We start from the raw sequence: 24,273 nt of genomic DNA on the forward strand, positions 1-24,273 counted from the left end.
AATTCCCCCTTCCACCATTGCCCTTCCCCATTCCCATTTTTGCCCCATAGGGCATAATGGGAATGGGGAAGGCGCTAATTACGGTACCGCAAATTGCGGTACCGTAATTAGCTCCCTGGGTCCCTGCTATTCCCTAGCTCCCTGGGTCCCTTTGCGGGTTGGTTTTTAAGGCCTGCAAAAAGGGACCTCGTAGTAAGGCGGTAAGGATTTACCGGTACCGGTATTTTACCATCCGTGTAATGAGGCCCAATGTGTTTTTACGCAAATGTCACTTGTCACTTGGGGAAGTGAATATGTTCATTTGTCAAACTTCAACATTGTACGGAACTCCATAATTCAATATGGAAGTACTTCACTTATGTCTGTGATTTTCATTTTATGTCTACGTGACACCAAGTTCAAACTGCTCTTGAGGAATATACTCAATTTTTTGTATTTGGAAAGTAATTTATTGTGACTTGTTTTCTTGTTTTTGGTATGAAATGGACTATAAATTCCTATTTTTTTCATTTTTACTTACAAATAACACATACCACGCAAGGGAATCTTGTCTTTTATATAACACTTTCTCCCCAGTTCCCACTGCTGTCATCAACTTCGTGGCAGCATGCTCTCTTTTTTGTAACCCAGTGGTAGAAAGGGCACTGTATCTCCCTTGTCAAGAGGTGTATAGCACAGATACTTAATGGTGTGTGGCTATACAGTGATAATATTGCTGGAATAATTACAGTTTTTGAAACAATATTTATTTCCTGAGGTTAGTCAGACTACCTACCAAAACCTTTCCCAAATAGTCTAGAACTGGAGCCCGATTTGGAAATGAATCCAGTCTCAACTATATCAGTAGTGCCTTTTAACATCAGGTAATAAATATCAAGTGGACTACGCCACCCCATAGACAACGGAAGTGCACCACCCCTAGTCAAGATACTGTCATCCATAGTACAGGGTTCTATTCAAACCCCACAAAGGGGGTCTGTGCCAACTTTAGGTAATATGTGCAACCACCAGTCAGAATGTTTATATTTGCTAGATTTATTTTTACAAATGGTCATAGTGCAGGGTAGTCACCTTCTCCAAATCTTGCTCCTCCAAAGCAAGCGCAAGTTCGTTATTATCAATCACAGATGCCGCAGCAACGTCTAATGGTGTGGAACCGTGCATACCTGCAAAGTGAAATGAGATCACACTTATGGTTAGAAGATTCACAGGCAGATCAGGGAAAAAGTGACAGGCAACAGGACTGGCTGCACTGGAAGGGCTGCATAGAGTCCTTGAGTGCGGGACAAGTTCAGAAGGCACGAATTACAGATCTATGTGATTTCATCCTGGAAAGTTCATTCTTAGCACTTTACAAAGTCATCTAAACCAGCTCAAAATCCCTAATCACAAAATTAAATTAATCACATAATTAAATTATGTAAATGTGTTTTAGGAATTTGCATACCTTATCAAACGTGCATTGAAAGAGCGTATAGTTTTCGATTTGCTAAAGGAAGCTGCAAGCAGGCGTCTTCCCAAGCCTGACTATGGTCAGCCATAGCTTATTTATTTATTTAATTCGCATTTTTAAAGCGCTCACATAGCCCGTGGGCATCGAGGCGCTGTTACAAGAATATGTCTCTTAGTTGTGTATTAATAGCGGGCTTAATACCCGGAGGTTTTTAAGAGCAGACCCGGGGATCGAACCTGTGTTGCTTCGTGTCGTCTTGTTTCCAAGGCGAGCACCTTGCCGCTGAGCTATCCTCCCCTTATGATGGCCCGCCATGTTTGGTGATGGTCAGCTATGTTTGGCAGGGCTGATGAGTGGGCAGGGAGGTACACAGCACCGGGTCCTGGGTTCCATCTTAGAGCCCACCAAGAGCACAGACAGAAATGTGACTGTTGAGGCTGATTCCCCCAGCGCATATGTAAGCTTCGGATGCCCATGATGGTTGGAGAGGGTCAACAACCATGGTTGGTGAGAGTTGGCCATGGTCAGTGATGGTCAACTATATTCTGCCATAGTTGGACATGGTCCAGCTGTGCTCGGCAATGGAGAAGGCTAGAGTACATGTTCACTGCCTGACCCTAAAACACGTATGCCAATACAAATTATAAAACATGTCTGACTCTAAATGGTTGCTAGTTGAGGTGCATGGAAGTGCAGGCAAACAATACACAGGATCTAGATCTGCCTCCAAAATGATAAGCATCACTTCTAGACATCTATAGCATTATGTTTGGCTCACATATAGGTAGCACTGCCATCAAAATGAGCCAAACTTAAGAGTGTGTGAGAGATGGACAGTAAGCCCCTTCAATGTATACTGCCGCCGTCACCCTCGCACATCTGTCAGTGTGCCCCTGCAAAGTAATCAACTCGCCCATCTCCTTGCAAACATTTCCAGAGCAAGCATGCTCCTTTATACAAATACCTTAACAGTTATCACAATATCCTTTTAACTGCATATACACGGCATGCTCCTTTCCCCATTTTTGTTACATTCAAACTTGTATACATCTCGACTCTGTTATATAAAACTGTTATGAGTTGAAAATGAAAAACAAAAAACCAATTTAGGCAATGCAGTTTTATAATGATATTTTTGCTAGATGAATTTGAGGAGATAAATGTAGTGCATACCCACGCTGCAAGCTGCAGTACAGAGAGTGAAAGTCTGTAATTCAGAGCACACATGCAACATGCCTCCTTACAGGTAGTAGATGATGCTAGGCTGTAAAGGGAGGACATACAGAATGCAAGAAAACAGGATGTTTGCATAAGGAACAAGTTACTTACCTGTAACTGTTATTCTCCAGCATGGGTCTGGCATGGATTCACATGCTCATGAATATTCCCTGTCGTCAGGCTGGGAATCCTTGGTAAAGAAAAAATCAGTATCAGTTTCGTTTCTGATCTGTCTTTCTTAGTAGTAACCAATCACTGGTCTCTGGGTCATACTGTCCCCAGCCAATGACTGCCCTCTCCCTAAGCCCCGCCCCTGGCAGCCATTCTCAGTTTTGGTAGCACGTAAAGTGGCAGTATGACCAAGTGAAGAGCCGCAGAGGATGTGAATCCATGCCAGACCCATGCTGGAGAACAATAGTTACAGGTAAGTGACTTGTTCCTTCTCCAGCATGGGGTCTGGCATGGAATCACATGTTCATGAATATGAGAATACATAGCAGTACACACATGCACAACCACGGGAGGTGGCAAGGCTCAACATTAAGCATTACATAAACTCAACATTAAGCATCTCTTACCTCCTCACCAGGCTCACCTTAAGCGAACAGGTTGCTCAGCACTGCTTGGCCGACTCTGGACTCCTCCTGGAATCCCGGTCGATGCAGTAGAATCTCGTGAAGGTGTGCGTCGACCTCCACGTAGCAGCCCTGCAGATGTCCAGCAGGGGCACAACAGACAAGAACGCCGTGATAGCAGCAATCGCTCTGGTGCAATGGGCTCTCGGACGGCCGGGCAACGGTCGGTTTGCCAACCGATGACAGTGCATGATGCAGCCGGAGAGCCATCTAGAAATGGAAGCCTTCGAGAGAGCCTTCCCTTGGTTCACAGGTCCAAAGTTCACAAAGAGCTGTGATGTCTTCCGAAAACTCTTCGTTCGCTCCACGTAGAACTTCAGTGTTCTAGCTACATCCAGCGAGTGCAAAGTCTTCTCGGCCGGTGACGAAGGTGACGGGAAAAAGACTGGTAACACCAAGGGCTCGTTGAGATGGAAATCCGATGGCACCTTGGGCATGAAGGAGGGGTGCGTCCTCAGCACTACCCTCGTCTCGTGGAAAGTCAAGTATGGAGGCTTGCATGATAGGGCCTGAATCTCTCCCACGCGTCGTGTAGAGGTGATGGCCACAAGGAACGCTGTCTTCCAAGACAGGAACTTCAACTGAGCCGAATGCAAGGGCTCGAATGGCGGGCCCATGAGCCTGGTCAGCACCACGTTGAGCTCCCATGCCGGGGCTGGAGCCTTCACCGGCGGGAACGATCGAAACAGTCCTTTCATAAACTCCTTCACCAGGTGATGAGACCACAGGGATGACCGTCCTGCAGTTCTGGTGTATCAGGTAATCGCTGCCAGATGTATCTTGATGGAAGCATGAGCTAGTCCAGCTTTGGCCAGCGACAGTAAGTATGGTAGCACTTGAGGGGCTGTAATCCGTAGAGGGTTAATCTTCTGTGCAAAGCACCAGACAGAGAACCTCTTCCACTTGTGTCTGTAGCACTTGAGAGTTGAGGACGCCCTGGCCTTTGCAAGAACTTCTCGGCAGTCAGCCGGGATATCGTACCCTCCAAACTCTAGTGCTGCAGGAGCCAGGCCTGCAAGTTCATCTACTCCGGATCGTGATGAAGAATGGCGCCTCCTTCTCTGGAGAGAAGATCTGCGTCCGTCGACAGTTTGACTGGTGGGGACGCTGACAAGTCCAGAAGGTCCGGCCACCTCGGTGTGACTAGGATCATCCTGCACCGGGACCTCTTGACTTGATTGATGAGCCTGAGCAGCAAGGGCAACGGAGGGAACGCATACAGGAACAGGCCGTCCCAGGGGAACGAGACAGCATCGCCCCTGCTCCTCAGCTGGGGGAACCTGCTGGCGAACCTCTGGCACTTGGAGTTCGTCGCCGTCATGAACAGGTCGATTTGGGGCTTACCCCATCGCCAGAAGAGTTGATCCACTTGATCCTGGCGTAGTTCCCACTCGTGGCACAAGCGCAGCTCCCTGCTGAGTGAGTCTGCGATGGTGTTTTTTATCCCTGCTAGATGAAAAGGTACCAGAAACATCCCCTGGGCAACGGCCCAGTCCCACAGATCCTGGGCTTCCTTGGACAGGGCTGGGGATCTGGTTCCTCCCTGCTTCCGGATGTAGAACATCGTGGTGGTGTTGTCGGTGAAGATCCTCACCACATTGCCCTTGAGGGACGGGAGGAATGACTTGATCGCCCAGAACACTGCTCGATGCTCTGGTATGTTGATGTGTAGCGGCCTCTCCTCCGGGAGCCACAGGCCTCTCGTGTGAAGATCTCCGATGTGCGCTTCCCACCCCTCCAGGGAGGCATCCGTCGTCACCATCACCTGGTATGCTGGGGTCTGAAAGTCTGTGCCCGCTGCGAGATGCACACGGGTGCCCCACCATCGAATTGCTTGGCGGAATACTTCGTTGAGCAAGATCTTGTCCTCGAAGCTGCCCGTCGCTTGCATCCAAAGGGCATCGAGGAACTCCTGCAGAGGGTGCATCCAAAGCCTGCACAGGCGCACCAGATAGATGCAAGAGGACATCATCCCAAGAAGGGACTTGATGGACCTCACTCTGGCCACGTCCGTGGCCAGCAGACGCTGTACCTTGCCCAGGATGGCCTGTGTTCTTTCCTCCGACGGCGAGGCCAATCGTGCCACTGTATCGAGCTTGGCTCCCAGAAACAGCGTGACCTGTGACGGAACCAGATGGGGTTTGGGGAAGTTGATGGAGAATCCCAGGTCCGTGAGCAGCCGGACGGTGTTTGCTGTGTGTTCGACTGCGAGTTCCCCTGTCCCTGCTCGGATGAGCCAGTCGTCCAGGTAGGGGTAGACGTGGATCCCCTGCAGGCGCAGCCGCGCCGCCACTGGTGCCAGGTACTTGGTGAACACCCTGGGTGCTGACTTCAATCCAAACGGGAGGGCCTTGAACTGGTAGTGCCGCCCTTGGACTACGAACCTGAGAAATTTTCAGTGTCCTTTTAGGATGGGGATGTGAAAGTACGCATCCTCCAAATCCAACGACGATAGGAAGTCGCCTTCCTCCAGCAGGCCCAGCATGTGCTGGAGGGTGACCATCCAGAACTTCTGTGCCCTGATGTATTTGTTTAGCCGACGCAAGTCCAGGATGGGACGCCAACCTCCTGTCTTCTTCCTGACGAGGAAATATCTTGAGTATACTCCGGAGCCCCGGAGCCTCTTTGGGACGAGCTCGATGGCTCCTTTCTTGAGCATCGCTCTTACCTCTAACAGCAGTTGAGGGGCATGGTTTTCCTTCCTGGCCACTGGAGGAATTCAGGGTAACTTCTTTAGAAATTCCAGAGTGTGCCCGTGGGCCAGGGCATCCAGCACACAACGGTCGGTTGAGATGGACTCCCACACGCTGAGGAACTTCGCCAGCCAGCCTCCCACCGGGGTGCTTCGGTGGGGGCCCGACACAACGGCCGGTTCAGTCTTGCTTGGAAGCAGCCTTGCCTCCTTGGCCACCCTGGCGACGACGGCGAGATCCACCTGACTTGCCTCGTCCCCTGTAGGCTTCTTGCGATGAGGAGCGGGCCGCCTGACGGTAGGTCGAGGAGCTGCCGCTGAATCCTTTGGAGGCACCTTGCTTGCCTCCGGAGTTCCAAAAGGGCGGCCGCTGTTGCTGCAGAACTCCCAAGGCCCGAGCCGTCTCCGTGTCGGTCTTGATGGCCTGCAGCGACTCATCCACTGTCTTTCCAAACAGATTGTTCCCGTCAAAGGGCATGTCCAAAACCTTGTCTTGCACGTCCTGGCGGAAATCCGTCGCCTTGAGCCACCCCCGCCGTCGAAGGCAAACGCTGTTGCCCAACTGGCGGAAACCGGTGTCGGCAATGTCCGTGGCCACAGTACGCCGTCGTCATCCGTCCCCGTCGTGGCTGTGTCTGTTCCCGTGTCGTCCCTCGGTATCGGGGAAGGCGACAAAGGCTGAGAAGGCCGTGAGGGCTGAAGGGGCACTGGATGAATTCTCCTCCTCTTGTTTGGAGGGCTTCCCGACGGACCCGGTACAGCTGGGTCGTCCGTCGGGGGTAGGGGCAGTCTTGTCCTTATCTCCGTGCATAAGGCTTGGATTGCCGTCAAAATGGCCACCGAGTTGTCCTGCAGCTCAGGTTGCGATGGGCGTGCCGGGAGCGACGGTTGTTCCTCCCCCACGGGAACCTCGTCGTCATTGCCACCCTCGCTCTCGTCATCCCCCTCGTCGGGATTCCTCCCGTGGGACCGGGCCTCTTCCAAATTCTCGGTCAGTTCCTCCTCGGAGGTTGTGTCCGTGTCCGTAACAGGCACCACCCCCCCTCTTTTTCCACCAGGGTCTTCACGGGGGTCTTCTCGATGGGCTTAAAAGAGGATTCCCTCCGCGGAGGCAGGGAAACTCTGGGCCCCGAGGTCACCTCCACTGGGATAGCCTCCACAGGCTTCGCCAGGGCCGCAGCGACTCCCTCGATAGAGGCCTTAGCCGGGTGAATCAAGGCCTTCACCACCTTGGGCGCGCTTGAGGCCTTCACCTTAGGGGGAGGGTCACCACCTCGCACCTCCTCAGCCGGTTCCTTTGAGATCGACCGGGGCATCTCCAGAAGCTTAGCCGGGTTCTCTGATTTTCTCTTCCCCGAGCCAGAGCGTTGGCTCGTGGTTGATGTCATCGGTGAAGGTGCGCCCTGCCTGGCAGCCGAGGAGCCCGACTGTTCGGCACTCCTGGGCCCGTGGACCCGCAGTGCTTTGCCTTCTTTTGGGCCTCCGTCGCCGGGGCGCCCTCACAGGACTTAGAAGACTGCTCGGACTTCTTCTTCTTCTCACCTGCTGGGCTCTTGCCTTCCAGCCAGTTGGAGAGACGGGTCCGACGATCCCTCATAGTCTGATCCGACATGTTCATGCAAAACGCACAGTCCTTCTCCACGTGCATTTTGTCCTTGTGTAGGCAGTAAAGGCATTTCGAATGCTCGTCCTCCTTGAACAGATTTTGTAGGTTGCATCCAGGGCAGATCCTGAACAGTTTGCCGGGAGTCGAGCTTCCCTTCTCCTGGGCCATGTTCTTCCCGTCCGCGAGGTAGGCCTCAGAAACTTCTGGAATCCTCCAAGAAGCATAACTCAACGAAAACTTCACCCTTGAGGGGCGTAGATAAATCTGAAATGGGTCCCCGTTGATCGGAAGTAGAAACGGTGGAGCTTGAGGCTAGATTAAACTGAAAAATGAGATAAATCTCTTTGAAAAAGCACAAAACGGAGTAAAAGCTCGAGAGCTATAGCACGAGGACTCCCAACACTTGAACGTGCGGTAAAAATCTGAGGATGGCTGCCAGGGGCGGGGCTTAGGGAGAGGGCAGTCATTGGCTGGGGACAGTATGACCCAGAGACCAGTGATTGGTTACTACTAAGAAAGACAGATCAGAAACGAAACTCATACTGATTTTTTCTTTACTGAGGATTCCCAGCCTGATGACGGGGAATATTCATGAGCATATGAATCCAGGCCAGACCCCATGCTGGAGAAGATGTAGCTACATTTTGTAAATTGCTAGGAGAGTACTAACTTGAGAACTGGGACTCGTTTGCTGGAACCTACTTGGAAGGACTTCATCACCCATCAATCCTGGCCTGTGACTGTCCGGCAGGCGCCCTTTGACCCACGGCCTGGTGTTGTTTAAGGCAGCAGAGCATGCTGAAGTAGTGCTACATTGTGTAAATTGCAAAGAGAGTACTAACTTGAGAAATGGGAATCGTTTGCTTGAACCTACTTGGGAGGACTTCAACACCCATCAATCCCAGCATGGTGACTGTCTTATTTAAGGCAGCAGAACACGCTGAAGCAGCACTTCAGCGGCACAACACTGATAGTCGCATGGCGTGCAAGGCCGTGATGGTACCGAATATGAAGAAGGGAGTTCTGCATTCACCACGCCTGATCAGGGTCGTTGCCCCGAGACATACAGCACTGCAGCAACATCTGGTGAGTGATCAGGTCCCTTTTACTGTGCCAAAGCACTCATATGACTTAAGGAAGCCCTTCACCAAAGCAAATCTGATCTCTAAAAGACCACGAGGTGGGTACAATGCCTTGCCGCTGAATAGCAAGATAACTCATTTATTCCTAAACTAGCGTGAAAGCCTTTGTACACGGGCCAAAGTGCATAACGAAAGAAATGTTCAGTGTGTTAATATATCATGTGGTATTTTGATTGGTAATACCGCTAATTAATATGCACAAGGAGAAAGACAGTATGTTTCTCTTATGTTCTCTCTCTCTTTCCCTTCTTGTATCTTTTTTTTTCTTACTCTTCCTTCTCTCGGAACTGTATTGTGTTGCAGTATTTTTTTTTAATACTAGGGAAAGGAGTTTGTATACGTGTCATAATGTTAAAGTACTGTGTGTACTATACACATTTTAAAAAACAATTACAAAAATTAGGTGGTATATTTGATTGTGATAGATTGTAATTAATGTTAATAGAAAAAAATATTTTTTACATTTTCATTAACAAAGTAGGACCACTTATATCCTAAGGCAACTGCTCCCTCTAGCAGTGATAACAGGTGAAGTAGGCAGTCTCTACTGCGCATGACTGCATCAGACAAACATACATCTGGCCATTTATAATATACTAGTGTGAAAGCCTGTGTACACGGGACAAAGTGCGTAAAGAAAGGCATTTTAGGGTGTTAATATATTATGTGGTATATTTGATTGTAACTGATTGCAATTCATGTTAATAGAAAACATATATTTGTTAGGTTTTCATCAACACAGTAGGACCATTATATATCCTAAGGCAACAGCTCACTCTAGCGGTGACAATAGGTGATGGGATACAGAAGATATAGTAGGTTTTTATTCACACAGTAGGACCACTATATATTTCCTTAGGCAACAGCAGTGACAACAGGCGAAGCAGATAGCCTCCACTGCGCATAAATGCATTGAACAAACATACACCTGTCCTTTTATTATATAGGATAAGTCGTCCATAAATAATAGATCTACACTATTATAACAGGTAAACTATTCCCTAGCATGTCTGGGTTGAAAATGAACTGAGTCTATTGTTTCAGCATTAGAAGCTGTATACAAATAAATCAAAAATAAATAAGCTGATTTGGTGCCTGATACAAATAAGGGTCAACATGATGCACACAGGATATCTGAGGGTGCGAATTCAAAACAATCACGACATCCAGATACAGCCTTCTAATAAAGGTGTTCCTGAAACCACTACCTCCGGTAGACAGGTGGACATTGCAGTACAGGATCAGAGGAAATGATGGACAGAAGTATATTACGGTAACCCACATTCCCCCTGTTAAACTCTATTATCATGAAAGCAGATTTGGAAGTGGAAGGAAATGCATCCAATGATTCCCATGTTTTTTCTAGATTTTCAAATATATGAGCACCTTAAGTCATGCCAAGAAGATCTCTATCTGAAGACAGGAATACATTGACGATGTAACATTTAAATGAAGAGCTGCACTCGCCCTTTGGAATGGAGGACCAACAGGGATTACAAAAATCGCTGTCCTCAACTTTAAAACTTCAAGCCCTAGACTTTTTGTTGACTTCATTAGTTAAACTATGTGAATGCATTCACTGAGAAGTCAAGGCACATAATGAGTCAGTAAATCTGATTGCGCAGAAACTAGGTATTAAACCTGCACTTTCTAATGTGGCATGTATTATCCTGGAAACCATCTCATGTGACTCAGAAACAACTAACGTTAAACTAAACAGCAACAGGAGTACTGCTACTATTTATACAGCAAATAAGGTAACCACTAACCTACACACTGTTAAGTCTTCAGTTACCCCTGACCTGAGCTGCTCTGTGTTACTCATTTTAACAGAAAGAAACAAGTTCTTGGAGGAGGAAAGAATGAGTATGGCACATAATATCAAATCATGTAATGCAGCCATGGCTTTCATGTTCAACTGTGCCCAACCTCAGTTTCTCTTCGACCTGATGACGTTTCTGCACATTGCTTTAAGAATAAGATTGTTCAAAATACAAACTGTGGCATAGGGACAGATGTCAAAAATTCTTCAAGTGAGCAGCAGCTAATAGGTGAACCCTGCTGGAACATTTGTTTATAAGGGGTTTGTATTTTATTTGGGGGTTTACTATCTGATTTTAAATAAATAATGTATGATGTAAATAATTGAGTCTAATGTGGATTGATGTTATTATTTATGTATTGTTAATGGAGCAATCCGAATACATTTATTTTTGAACGACCCAGTAAGGATAATAGTCACATGCAAAGGAAAAAAAAACAAGGGAAAGAAAAAAGAACAAGAAAAAGTAACATTAAGAAAGGATACCAAGTCAGATCTTCCTAACGTAGGACCAGTGCCTGACGGAGGTGGAACTTACCCCAATTAAAAACAACTTCTTCATTCAAAAAAGAAGAAGCTGACTAAGTTTCAGGCACATAGACTTAAGCTGTCTTAACGTGTCAAAAAGAGCCTCGGAGCTAAAAATATCGGCGAGACACTGTTGATCGACCAATTGCTTTCAACTGGCTCTCAAAAAGTGTCACACCAGTGTAATAAAGACATTGGTGACTTTTTCATTCACCGGGGCAGTCAAGGATGCGGGCAGGGCATGGCTCACAAGGAATGCGTAATGAGACTATTAATTTAGGTGGGGGGTAGATCTCTTATTTGAGTCCAAAGTGATTACTGAGAATGCACCCAATGGTGGTGTTCTTCCACAGAGTAAGAGTTTACAAGAGCACCCTAATTGCACAATTGTACATTTATTTATTTGTGTATTTGTAAAGCACACAAAATCCCACAGGCGTCAAGGCACTGGTTACAGGAGGAGTAGGGGGAGGAGAGAGGGGAAAGGTGAGAGGGGAAAGGAGGATGTATACAGATGGTTACAACTCTTCAAGTTTCATAATATCAAGGCTTCATAATCAGTGAAAGAGGCTGGTTTTTAAATGATTTCTAAAAGGCCAGTAAGAGGGTTCAGAACATAGTTGATGAGGGAGGTTGTTCCAGAGGCTGGCAGCAATGACCAGAAAACTGGAGCCCCCAAGTCTTGTGCGTTTGAAGCGCAGTATAGCCAGTCTGCTGATGTAGATGGATCTAGTGAGTCTGGAGAAGGTGTGCTTGTTAAGTCTTTGAGACAGGTAATGTAGAGCAGTTTTTGAGAGACAACAGTGAGTGAGCGAGAGGATTTTAAAGTTTATGCGATCTTTAACTGGAAGCCAGTGAGCAGCTCATCTAAGTGCTGCTGAGTGATCACGTTTGAGAAGGTCCATAGCTGTCCGGGGGGCAGGAGGGCATTGGTGTTGATAGTTTGTAGCCTGCAAAGAATTTGTTCAGTGGTCCAGGCTAGTGGAGCAGGGAGCCAATGGTGGCTCTTGCTATGGTCAGCCAATCGTGTGAGAGAGAAGGGGTTTGGTGGCATTCATTAGTTTGGTGTTGTGCGCTGCTGAAGAAGCGATGGCATTGACGTGACGGGTCATGCTGAGGCTTGAGTCTAAGTAGACACCAAGCGCTTTGATGTTAGATGAGACAGGGATGGGGCAAACGTTGATGGTGAATGAGTGGTAGGATGGGTCCAGTTTGGCTATGCAAGCCAGGGGACCGACAATCAGGATTTCTGTTTTATCATCATTCAGAAAGATTTGGTGAGAGGCCACCCAGGTTTGAATGCTATCATAGATTGTGTTAATGTTTCTGGAGTCTTCTTCGTGGTTACCTGAGACGGGGATAAGGATTTGGGTATCATCTGCATAGTTTGTGAAGGATATACCTAGAGAGCCGATGTGGTCAAAAATAGGTTTTGTGTAGACGTTGTATAACACTTCAACGTATTACAACGAGGTAACAGCTTCGCAGGGGTATAAGAGGGGTAATAATCAGAACATATATGAGGCGGCAGAGCCACATATGCATTGCACAACGGAAAGATCCTAATCCTGAATGTGGCCATATAATCAAAGTCTGTTCTGTCCATCGAGGAACTGTTGATTACATAGCAGTCCCATCATAAAACTACTACATCATATTGATCCTTTGCAACTAGTGAGTTCTAGTGATATTATGCTAGTAGAACCATTAGCTGGGGCTAGAGTTTACTTTTACTCAGGTTCAGTGAGAGCAACTGTTAATTCATTTGCTGAAGAGTTCCATATGGTGGGGTATGAATGTACCGCAATAAATTAGAAAATAGATTTTGTGGAATGTCACAGTCATTGGAAGGTAGACTCCATAAATCTAAGGCCTTGTGTGGAAGGAAATCGGACTGTGGTGATTAACAGGAAAGGGGAAGAAGGAGAGTATTGGTCCTGGTTTGTTGGGGCTCTCCAATCAAACATTCTGCACAGAACATAGCAGCTGCTCCAAAGTACTTTCCTGGAACACGAGAGGACACTCACACTTTTTAACGGAGGAATGCCTATGAAATTATATTTTGAAGTATGCCGGAATGGATGAGTTTGAATATGATGGCAGAATCAGATTGGATCTCCTGCTACTGATGGCCGACTGGGGAGACCAAAGGGTGGGCTATCTCTCAGTGTCCCCAATTACTATGACATTCGCAGGATCGATCTTGACTCTGACGTTGTTCTTGCAAGGGTGATAAATGGGATATAGTTGGGACCCACCCCCAGAGTATTGGTGGTTAATATATATAATCCACCTGGTAACGCCAATATTAATATGATTAAGCCTCTTGTGGAGGGGACTAATAGGGAAGATTCAATTCCTATATTTATTTTAGGAGATTTTAAAGCAAAGATACACCATTCTGAAATGTATGATTCAGAACTAGCATTAGACATACAAGTTGCACAATTCAGGCAATCAACATGCAATGAAAAGGGGAAGAGATGAAGCTTCTTTCTTATTGCAAGTTTACCGGTCTGGGAACTAGCATACCGGTAAGCTTGCCAGTACCGTAGTTCCCGGACCGGCAAACTACGAGTTCTGCGCACGGGTGCCATTACGGCCGTCAGGTCTGACCTGGCGGCCGTACCGGCACGCACCAGCAGAGCATGTAGGATGCACCAGCACCATTCTGAATGGTGCCGGTGCATCCGACCTCCCCATTACCATTGAGCCCTATGGGACTGAATGGGAATGGGGAGCATTCCATTCCAGTGCCCACGAATGGGCAATTACCGGCTCCGGCAGGGCCGTAATGACCCGCTAATTGCCCATTCACGGGTGTCGGAAAAAAATCCAAGTTTGGCGGCAGCCTACTGGTTTTACCGGTAAGGCTACCGCCAAACTTGTAATGAGGCCCGGTGCTCAGAAGATTTGCTAGGGGGGTTACTACAGTCACAGATAAGTGTGCTTCTACTTTGGATTATGCTTTTATGCAAGCAGATTCTTTCCTGTGATACTGAATTTAAACATAGAATGCAGAGAAGAAAGTGATCATTATCCCTTTCCCAGTGCCGTGCCCCGGAGACAATTGATCATTTCTTAGCTCCAACCCATTTGGCCAGTGCATTCGGCATATATAATGTGACCAACCTGGGAATCTGGAAAATTCACAAACTAGTCAGTGCTGACCAATGTTTTAATTCTGAATGAAAAGCTTTTATAGAATACTGTTGTTCCAATGGGTCTGTAACTCTGACCAGTTCACATGGCACGATCGTCTCTGGGGAATCCTCTGTTCGTACAGTTTTGTCAAAAATATGAATTCCTTGTGTCAAAAATCCTTGACTGTATTGCTGTGAACCGAGCTGTAGGTAGACAACTGCTCCTTAGGGGCAGTCTAGCTGAGCAAAATCATGCTCACCGGCTTGATAGGAATATCTGAGATAGGAAACGCACTCTTAGAAGGGAACTGCTTGCAGCCGTTCATGATCAATGTGAGCAACAAGTAGTCACTGATAAATGTAAATACATCAAACTCTATTATCGAAAATGGCTGCCCGCTTACAGAAATGCACACAAATTAAGTTGTTGGAGAAACCTGCTTGGTGTGAACAACAAAAATAATGAGCGTGCATTCTGGAAGGAGGTTAATGCTCATCCCACAATTCTAAATTGTTGGCGGGAACACCTAAAGAATCTTTGGAAGAGTGTGTAAAAAAGACTTTGGGCAAGTTTGTGGACAGTGATATGGAGGTTTATGGGAACTATGAAAAGTGGCATTTTAAGAATACCCTAGGGGACATTATCTCCCACATAAAAAAAGAGCAATGACTCCAGAGCGAACGGACGCTACTTGCTATGCCCTCATGAAATGTAGCCCAGAGAGATGGGGAATAGTACTTTACTGCCTATTTGAGAAAAGTAGTGAGACTGGTTTGCTACCTAAATCCTGGACGGAGAGCATTGTGGTGCAGGTCTACAAGCCTGGGCCAGTTAATGAGCCCAACAGCTACTGCATCCTGGCAATGCTGGATGCACCAGCGAAAATATTTGCCAAAGTGCTACTAGCGGAACTGAAAGAGGGGGCTGACACTAAACAAGTGCTGCCGTTTAAACAGCGAGGCTTCTGGATAAACATGCTTGACAATAGATAATCTAATGCTCCTCACAACAATAATAGAGAGTGCATGGAGCTTCCAACAAATATCGCTCTCTATAGCGTATGTTGACTTTAGTGACACGTTTGACCCTATAAACCGTGGCAGCCTCTGTAAAAAACGAGATACTTGGAGACTTCCTTGAGACATCTTATACATCTTGAGTAAACTCTACAGAGATACAACAGTACGAGTAAGATTACATCTGAAGGGAGACCTGACCGCACACATTAATAGGACCTTGGGGTTGAAACAAGGATGCATCTTAGCCCCCCTCTTATTCAACCTCCACATGGCCAATTTATCTATCTGAATACTGAACAATCTTTCCCCCCCAAATTGGATGCCAAGACCATGGCTTGGCTTGGGTACTGTAACAGGTCGGAAGGAGGAGTCGGAAACAACAAGAACCTGTTTGAGTGTTTTATTTTAAATAATAGAAAAGGTCTTGCTTGCCCTATCACTATAGGGGAATTCCCTACCTAAATAATTTAAACTAAGGTACTCATCTGACGTCAGGAAGTCAACAAAGATGTCCTCAGTCCAGCCCTAACCCTATCTGACCCTACCACTAATGATACTAACTCAAATAGGCCCAAAAGAATCTCTCTCTTCTCCTGGCCTCCCCTTTGCCTTTTTGTCTTGCGGCTTCTCCCAGGGTCTTCTGGTTTTATACAAGACTGTAATATCAAAATGTCTCTTGTATCATAAGAAAACTGCTTATGGTGCTCTCCTCTGGTACTGAAATGTCTCTTTCGTGTGCTCCTGCATCTCTTCCCAACTGTTGGTGGGTCGTATTGTTCTCTTGAATATAGTCTATTAAACACTTTCCTTTCACTCTGGGTTGCTCCTCTGACTTATTAGCTTTGAAGGTTCCCCACCTCTGAGATGGCTTTACGAAGTTCCTTCTTTCTTGATGTACTTCACTGTGTACTTCTAACTCACAATAACATTTATTACATGGCTCTCCCCACTCTTTAACAATTGTCTCACTTGAAGTCACTGCTTGCGGTTTTCTCTTTCTTCCCCACTATAGTTGTTTTAACTTTTGTAACACTTTACAACTTTTTCCTGCATTAGGCTTTTGAATATCTCCTTTAATATATGTTTCTGCTCACTCGTTCTTCCGTTAATACATGTATCATAGTCGTAGTCGCTTTGCTTAATTACTCCTCCTCTCGGTGGCCGCCTGCTCCTCCAGCACACCACTTTACCTGCATCAATCTCGAGTGACTTAGTGGGAGTTGGCTCACGCTCCGGTCGATCAATTTCCTCTCTCGCTTCTCCGTTCCTTAGATGGTCCAGTCTCTGCTTCTCTGTAGTTCGCTGCATTCCCAAATGGCGACAGGTGAAACTTTCCTCACTTCCTATCATCCAGGTTTCTGCATAGTTAGACGGGTCTCTGAATTGCCTTCCCTGCTTCTCGCAGTACCGCAGCTTTCGCGACTGCTCTCAGCTCTGCCTCTCCTTGATGTTCTGACGTCGGGGGGCTTCTCCTGCATACCACTCTCTCTACTCGGTTTAGACCTCCTCATCCCGTTTTCATAGCCACTTCTTCTTAAAGTGATATCGCCTTTATTTTCAGATAACGTGTTGGTTTCCACATTACATACAGCCAAACAGGAGGAGCACACATTGTTTTGGAAGCAAGGCAGTCCCATGTATGCAGATAAAGAGCCTCATTATAAGTTTGCCAGTCCGGAAACAAGGGTGCCGGTAAGGTCACCGGCACCCTTGTTTCAGGAACTGCAAACTACAAGTCTGCCTGCCGGAGCCGCTGTGCCCGACAGGTCTGACCCTGCCGGGCGCACCGGCCACGGTAGGCAGACTTGTCATGGGAGCACCGGCACTGTTTTTAACGGTGCCGGTGCTCCCGTGTCCCCATTTCCATAGAGTCCAACAGGACTCTATGGGAATGGAGATTAACAAAATTACCGGTGCCTGACTTCCCGGCCACCGGACTTGTAATAGTCCGGTGGCACCGGGAAGTCAGGCGCCGGCAATTGTTTACGGTCCAGTGGTATCCGCCGGTAGCACAGGCAGGGTTACCGCCAGACCCGTATTGAGGCTCAAAGTGTCTTGCATAGGGAGTACCCTTTGGGAATGGGAGTCCTTGTCCCCTAAGGGGTAGTCACTCCCAGTGAGTCCCCACTTGCCCAGACCTCTATGGAGGGTCTTGCAGAGTGAGCTTACCTCCCTAACCTCAAAGGTGGCGGCTCACCTTGAGAAGAAGGGACAAATACTCCTGATTCATCATAGTACGCAGATGACCTGATGAGTTATACGTCCAAGGGGTTACAGGACATAGTAAATCAACTGTCGATATTTGCTAAAGCGCATGATCTAATAATTAACATTGTTCAAATCAAAATCATGGCATTCCATTATAAGAAGAAAGACACATTTACTTGGCGATTAAATGGAAAATACCATTGAACAGATAGTTATCATTATCTGGGAGTGATTATTGATCATCAACTCAATCGGAAATTAGACTTGGGGAACCTAGAGCTTGAAACTGTGCAACAACTGGGGGCATTAAAACGTGTTGCCTCAAGACATGTGAGATTCTCACTGGCATTGGTTAAACAGGTCTATAATATGATAATTGTTCCTAAATTGACTTATAGTGGTACTATATGGGGTTGGCAGTGCGCAAAAGAAATTAGGAGACTTGAGGGTACTTGAATCAAATCTCTGTTGTGAATCCCATTCTAGCTGCTAGTAGAGTACCTATTATGCAAACTAAACATTGGCACAATCAAGACACCAGTCTCTATACATTATGTAATGTATTGTTGGAAACGTGAAAACCCTAGCGATAAATTATGGCTTCAAGCCCTGCAGAGTGAATTAAAAAAAAATTGCTTTTGCTACAGAAAGGTGACCTGCGCCCATATTTGGAAATTGGGAACCACATGGGAAGTGGCTATGGGGCAGAATATCATCAGTTTCCCTTGTGTCAAATATAAAAGAGTAATCAGGGATTATTTATTAGATCTCGACTGAAAGCAGCTCTGGACTCATTTAGCTACTAAAGCCAACAGCGGAAATGATCTAAACAGTCAACACTATGCTATCTTACCTGCCCAATATATTCATGCTTTTCCCAACTAATATCTTTGCATCGAATATATGTGGTTTAAATTCAATCTTGATAGCACTCTATAGAGATTATGGGCCGTACAATGGGGTTGATTAGAAGACTCTGCACATGTAGACTGTGTAGTGAACAGTGCACCAAGACAGTTAAACATCTGGTATGCTCACGCATTGAGTTAAATAGTGAACGTCACTGTGCTGTACGATTGGTAGGGACAGACCCCAGTATTTATACTATGTCAAACAAAATTTGGAACATGTTGATGGAGGGAACCGATATATGCCTCATTTATCATTCATTTTGGGTATTTATTAAGAACCAATTAGAAAGATTTTCTTAGCAAGATTTTTTTAAACAAATATGTAAATAGATTGTCAAGTGCATAAATTAACTGTGAACGAGTTTGTATTGATTTTTATGTAAGATTTGCTGTATTATGAAAATGACTTAAAAGATTGAGCGAAGTGTTGATGCTACAGACCACTGCAATTAGAAGGACTTGATGCAGCAGGCATAAAGGGACAGTTGTTGTGTAAGGAGAAGAATAGTCAGTGCAGCATTGAAGCAAACAATGATGGCAGACTGCAGCAACAATGCAAGAAGCTGCAGCAGTTCATACACATTCACAAGAAACTGCCTCAGTGCTGTAGGATGAGGAGAAGTCCTCGGCATCATCTTAGCCCAAGCCCACCATCAACCTTCATGTCCCCATTCATCCCTTTCCTTCCCCTTTTCAGCAGATGCCCTCATCTTACCCAAGCCGATGCCGCTGTTCTCCAGAAGGTAGCTGAGATGGTCAAACATAGCACGCTGGTTCTGCCGACTGATCCGGCAGAAATAGCACAGGAAACGACAGCAATTCGTTACCATCTTGGGGAAGCGAATCTCCTACAAGGGTTGGAGGAAGAAATACATTGAGATGTCAGAATGATTGGACAGTTTACAATATGGATAATGAACACAAACCAGGCAACTGCTTTTTCCAACAATGTTTTTGGTTTAAGAAACATTTCATATTGACTCTGGCTGTGGCATACATTCATTGATGTGGGGATGTAAATGCATATGTGTGGCTTTCAACACATCAATTTTAGGAAAACGCAACTTCTGCATATATAGATCACAGTGGCACACTTGATGGACATATAATGCCATCCACATGCTAGCAGCAACTCGATATTGCCAAGAGCACAAAGCTTTTCTGGATCCCTACACAAGCCACAAAGTAGTTGGGAGTTGGGCCATGAAATACAATGTGCCAGTTCCAAACGTTCATCTTCTCATGCATGTTGTATGAAGACAATGTTTGTGCAATGATTAAGTCTGAGGAAGAATTGCACAAGAATAAGGAAGGCTCAGCTTGAAATAGACTCAATGTACTGTAGGTACTGTCTTGCCTCAGGGCCAGTACCATGACGTATGGGGCCTTAGGCTTGGTGCCCTTATGACAATGTGCTCTCTTTCATTGGGAACAGATTCTATATTTTCAGGGCCTTAATTTAGACCTGGTCATGTCCTTCCAGTCACTTTTCTTTATCACTGAGTCCTACCATTTCATTAATTAGGCGAGACACGGACATGCCATTGAGGCTTGCTTTTGAATCAAGAGGAACCTACTTTAACCCAGGTTGTTCAGCATCAGTTGCTGTCACGGATAAGGAGGTGGGCCATTCCAGTGACTGACAAGGCAACAGGCTTATGCCTAAAAAGACAATTCTGCCGCAGAGTTGACTTGAGGGCTACCAAACCCTATAAGAATGTGGTAGACTGAACCACCATGCAGTTGTGTACTTGTGATTAAGAAGCATTGGTTTATATACCATCTAAATGTAACAAAAAAGCAACACAGCCTGTCTAATTCACATGAACACTGTATGCAGGTGCTTCTTTTCTCTTATGATACAGCTCACACAATCCAGTCTAAAATGACCTAAAATAATAGCTTTACTATTGGGTGCCTTCTTATTCAACAATATATTGAATACTCTATTATTTTGCTGATAAGTGTCTCTAACGTATATTCATATTTATCCTATTCCTCTTCCTTGTGCAAATCCTTATGAATGAGGTGCACCAGTCTGACAAGCATTATGATATTCCTCTTAAAGAACAAAACTCACCTGATTCTGAAAAAATTGAATAAAACATGTCTGATCACAGAGGACCCCTCCACCTTTTGATAAGATTGGATGGCTGCCTGCACAAATCCTGTACGGGGATGGTGCAGTGCCTTGTCTCCTTCATATGCTTTCCTGGGAACTGCATACTCATGCTGGGTGAATGGCACCATCAGCAGTGAAATGCATTGCCTTCTGGTCCTGTGTAAGAGGACATTCAGGGCTGGCATACATTTTTGTTTTAGCACATTTGGTGGTGCTAGCGCCACCAATGTTGTTAAAGCATTGATACCGTTACCAAAAGAGAAGAATGGGCGAAGAGTGGTATGGCAAATGTCAAAGCTTTTTAATGGAATGGTCAAAGTACAGTTTGTTACTTTCTAATCGTTTTCAATGAACTCACCAATGAAGGGCCAATTACAAGGCAATGGGTGAATCAGGGGTTACACTTATAGCGGATATTTACTTCGACATGAGCAGCATCCTGGTTTACTTCCGATGGTGGTACACATGAGAATATGCAGCGTACATACATCAGACTCCCTGCAGGACATTGGGGCCCAGTGGGTGGTCACAAAGAGGCCATCCCTCGGGTGGATGAATGGAGGCACACTGACAATAATAATTACTTTACCTGTCCCTCCTCTCTTCGCCCCAAGGGCCGGGCAGTGTGATGCTGCTGCTCCCCAAGGAGATCCATCAGCAGTTAAAGGGGGCATGCTTTTGGGGACAGTAATAGTAGCTACGGCCTTCCTGGCTGAAGTAAGCACGCACTTTCCAGATATCTGAGCAGCTTTTAAACCTTCCCATTCTGAATATCTCCTTAGTAGAATGATCTGCAATTTGTAGATGGTTGTGAGGAACCCGATTATTTCAATTTAAAAAATCTGAAGCGGTATCAATTAGTGTACATTTTATTACTGAAAGTGAATGTTAAGAAAAATGTGTTGTATTGACCTATTCTCGACAGCAAAATGGTCCTCTCTGTGCCTCATTACGATTTTGGTGGTCAATCCCCCGAAATACCGCCAAACTCGATTACGATAGATCCCATCAGCCAGAGCACCTAAAACCACCACTACAGTATCCATAGGCAGTTATATCCTTAATATAACCCAGTATCTCCTTCTAAAACACCTCCACATATGAGTCAAGTCCCCAATTGACCCACAATCCCTCCAGCACAGAGACGAAGAGTGACTGGCTATTTTATTAATGCCTTGCAAGGTAAGATACCATCTAAAGCATATCTTGTATGCTGATTCTTTAATCACTGTGCTTTTGGAGGCCTTATGAGGCCCTCCTCCAGATTTGACCCCACTCTTCCTCTGAAATTGTAATCCCCAATTCCCTCTCCCATCTTTCCATATAAGGCAACCTATCCCCTTGTGCAGCATTATCAAGCAAACGGTAAAATCTTGCGTCTCCTTTGTATTCAACCCCTTCCTTTATGGTTATCTCTATTCCTACCGGTGCTCTGGTCCCAGCCGCTTTTACCTCCCTATGTGTGATCCACTGCCTAATTTGCATATATCAAAAATATTCAATTTTGCCCCAACTAGGAATTTTCCCTTACTGTCCTCAAGCGAGACCGGCGATGCCTCCTTATAGAAGTCAGTCAGCAAGATTGTGTTCTGACTTCCCAAGCCACCCCCACAAATACACTTGCTCAACCCCGACCCAAACTCATTATACCCCATCGGTGAGAAAAGTCCTAACCCTCTTTTCAACACCTTACTTCTTATTGCACGATTCCAGCACACTAAGAAGCATTTAGTAGCCTCCATACGCAGACCCCCAGCCTCTATACCTCCAGCTTTTTGCTGGAGGTTTATCCTCCACCTTACCACCAAACCCCATAGTATGACAGTGCAGGAATGTTACTGCAATTTCTTTTTCACTGGAATTTCCTATTCGCTGCACCGGCGTACTCTTCATGAGGCCCATATTCTTCTAAGATGGCCACCAGGCACCTATTGATAATTGACCAGGAGTTCATGTCATCTATGTCAGCTATACAGGGTTGCCTTTCTCAGTATCCCTCTGTTTTTAAACTATACTTTCACGTGAAAAGATGGTCTTTCTTTCTTGGTTAATATTGTTTGAACAGTCTTGCTTTTATTTATTTTTATGTGACTTTCATATGCCTGTCACTCAAGACAGAAACATGGGCAGCCGTCGAGGCATAAATGAATCACTGAAGTTGCTGATTGACCTGTAAACATCAGTCAGCTCTCCCTCCTGCTGCTAATTGATACTGGAAAAGGAGAAAATAAAGATTAGGTAAAGGCAGCAACTTCCACTCGTGTTTTGGCAAACAGTCTTCTGCACAGATAAGCACAAAGGAAGCAGGGGAGGAGGCTTCTTCTGGCTCACAAGGATCTTTGCACCTCATATGTAAGTGCCAGACAGGTCAGTCGTGTGCACTGAAGGTGAGTTATGCATGTGAATAAATTCATGTCACTCGAACATGGGACTCACCCATTATATAAAAACGAAGAAAAAGGCCTATGTTACAGCATTACTAATACCTTTTTTCAATGTGAAACTTGTGCCTTTATTTGCTCCTTACTGTGAACGTTTTCTAAAAATATGTTATTGTGTGCTGAAGGGCACCATAAACATCGTGAATAATCAACACGAGGACTACTCTAACCCCTTTCCAGTTTTAGTTTTATCCTTTGTTACTCATGATTTATTATTTTACAGAATAAATGGTGGGTTCTTTTTTAAGTTTTGCAAAGCCCCAGTTTGCATGCCTCTCATCACTACCCCAGCTAATTGCCATGTGCTTTCAGGATGTGCAAATGTTATGTTCTTCTTGCCATTGGATACAACCAAGTAGCTTTGTCAGGTCCATGATAGTGGCAGGTTTCCAAAAAGAGGAGCAGTGTTTTATAAATGCATCGCCAAGCCCATCACTTTAATGTTTCATTGTATACAAATGAGAATAAAGGGCAGTTAGCAGAATATGTGTGCCTTCCATAACCAGAGCTCTCAAGTTTCCCATGGCTAAGACATTCAGTTTTCTTTTTGCTTGGAATTTCAAACAAGAAAGAAAAAGTACAAGTCCCAAAATCCAAAGGTAAAAAAATCAGGACTGGGTGGCCTTCTCAAGCATGGTCATGGGAAACATGAGGGCTCAGCCATAACATGTTTATGCATGTGTGTTTCAGTTTGTGTGTTAATATGGAATATGTGTGGGTGTCGTGCTTGGGGAAAGTGTGCTTTGGGAGTGTGTGTTTCTGGGTGTGTGTGTGTCTGTATTCCGTCGAGCCCAACTTCAGTGTGTGCTTCACAAATGAGAGACCACACTCCGAGACATCACGAAGGCCATGTAGATGCCTACAATAGATTGCCCAACAGCCTGTTGCCCCTGAAAGGATGGTACATTTGAGGAAGAGTCACTTACGTATCCAGCACAGTACTGAAGGCCTCACCTACAGTATTCGGCCTGTGCCTAGAGGCAGCACCTGTCCCACTGGCTGGTTCTGAAACATAGGATATGTCATGTCCAAAAGGGAACACCTCCAATTATTGAAGTATGCCTCACAGCTGAAAGACTACAATAAAGAGCCAGTTAGAAGCTGGAAGGAAGCCAGGCCTTGAGAAGAGCATTCAAGGCGAAGCCAGTTGGATGCTCCAACTCAGATCCTGGTAGCAGCTGCAAGATCAACTAAATAATCTTGAAATGTTTGAGAACCCATGGAGACGTGGGAAAAATCCTACCAAAAAGTGCACAGGGATAAGGGAGAATTCTGGCCTGCAGATTCAAAACAGAACAAGAGGGGAAGTTGCAGGTCTTGGCCTGGTAACAC

General features: G+C 45.8%; 1 protein-coding gene across 8 annotated transcripts in view; it reads right to left on the reverse strand.

The window, feature by feature from the left end:
- The window catches only part of RYR1 (ryanodine receptor 1), a 946,449-nt gene that overhangs the window by 537,056 nt on the left and 385,120 nt on the right, over positions 1-24,273 (reverse strand). For all 8 annotated transcript variants that reach the window (XM_069644325.1, XM_069644324.1, XM_069644319.1 and 5 more), the window contains 2 exons: positions 19,094-19,226; positions 1,072-1,166 (listed from right to left, as the gene is read on the reverse strand). In XM_069644325.1, coding sequence (XP_069500426.1) covers positions 1,072-1,166; positions 19,094-19,226 — 228 coding nt within the window. The remainder of the gene's footprint in view (positions 1-1,071; positions 1,167-19,093; positions 19,227-24,273) is intronic.

This window comes from Ambystoma mexicanum, chromosome 2p, assembly GCF_040938575.1.
Source record: "Ambystoma mexicanum isolate Mex_15411 chromosome 2p, UKY_AmexF1_1, whole genome shotgun sequence".
Lineage (NCBI taxonomy): Eukaryota > Metazoa > Chordata > Amphibia > Caudata > Ambystomatidae > Ambystoma > Ambystoma mexicanum.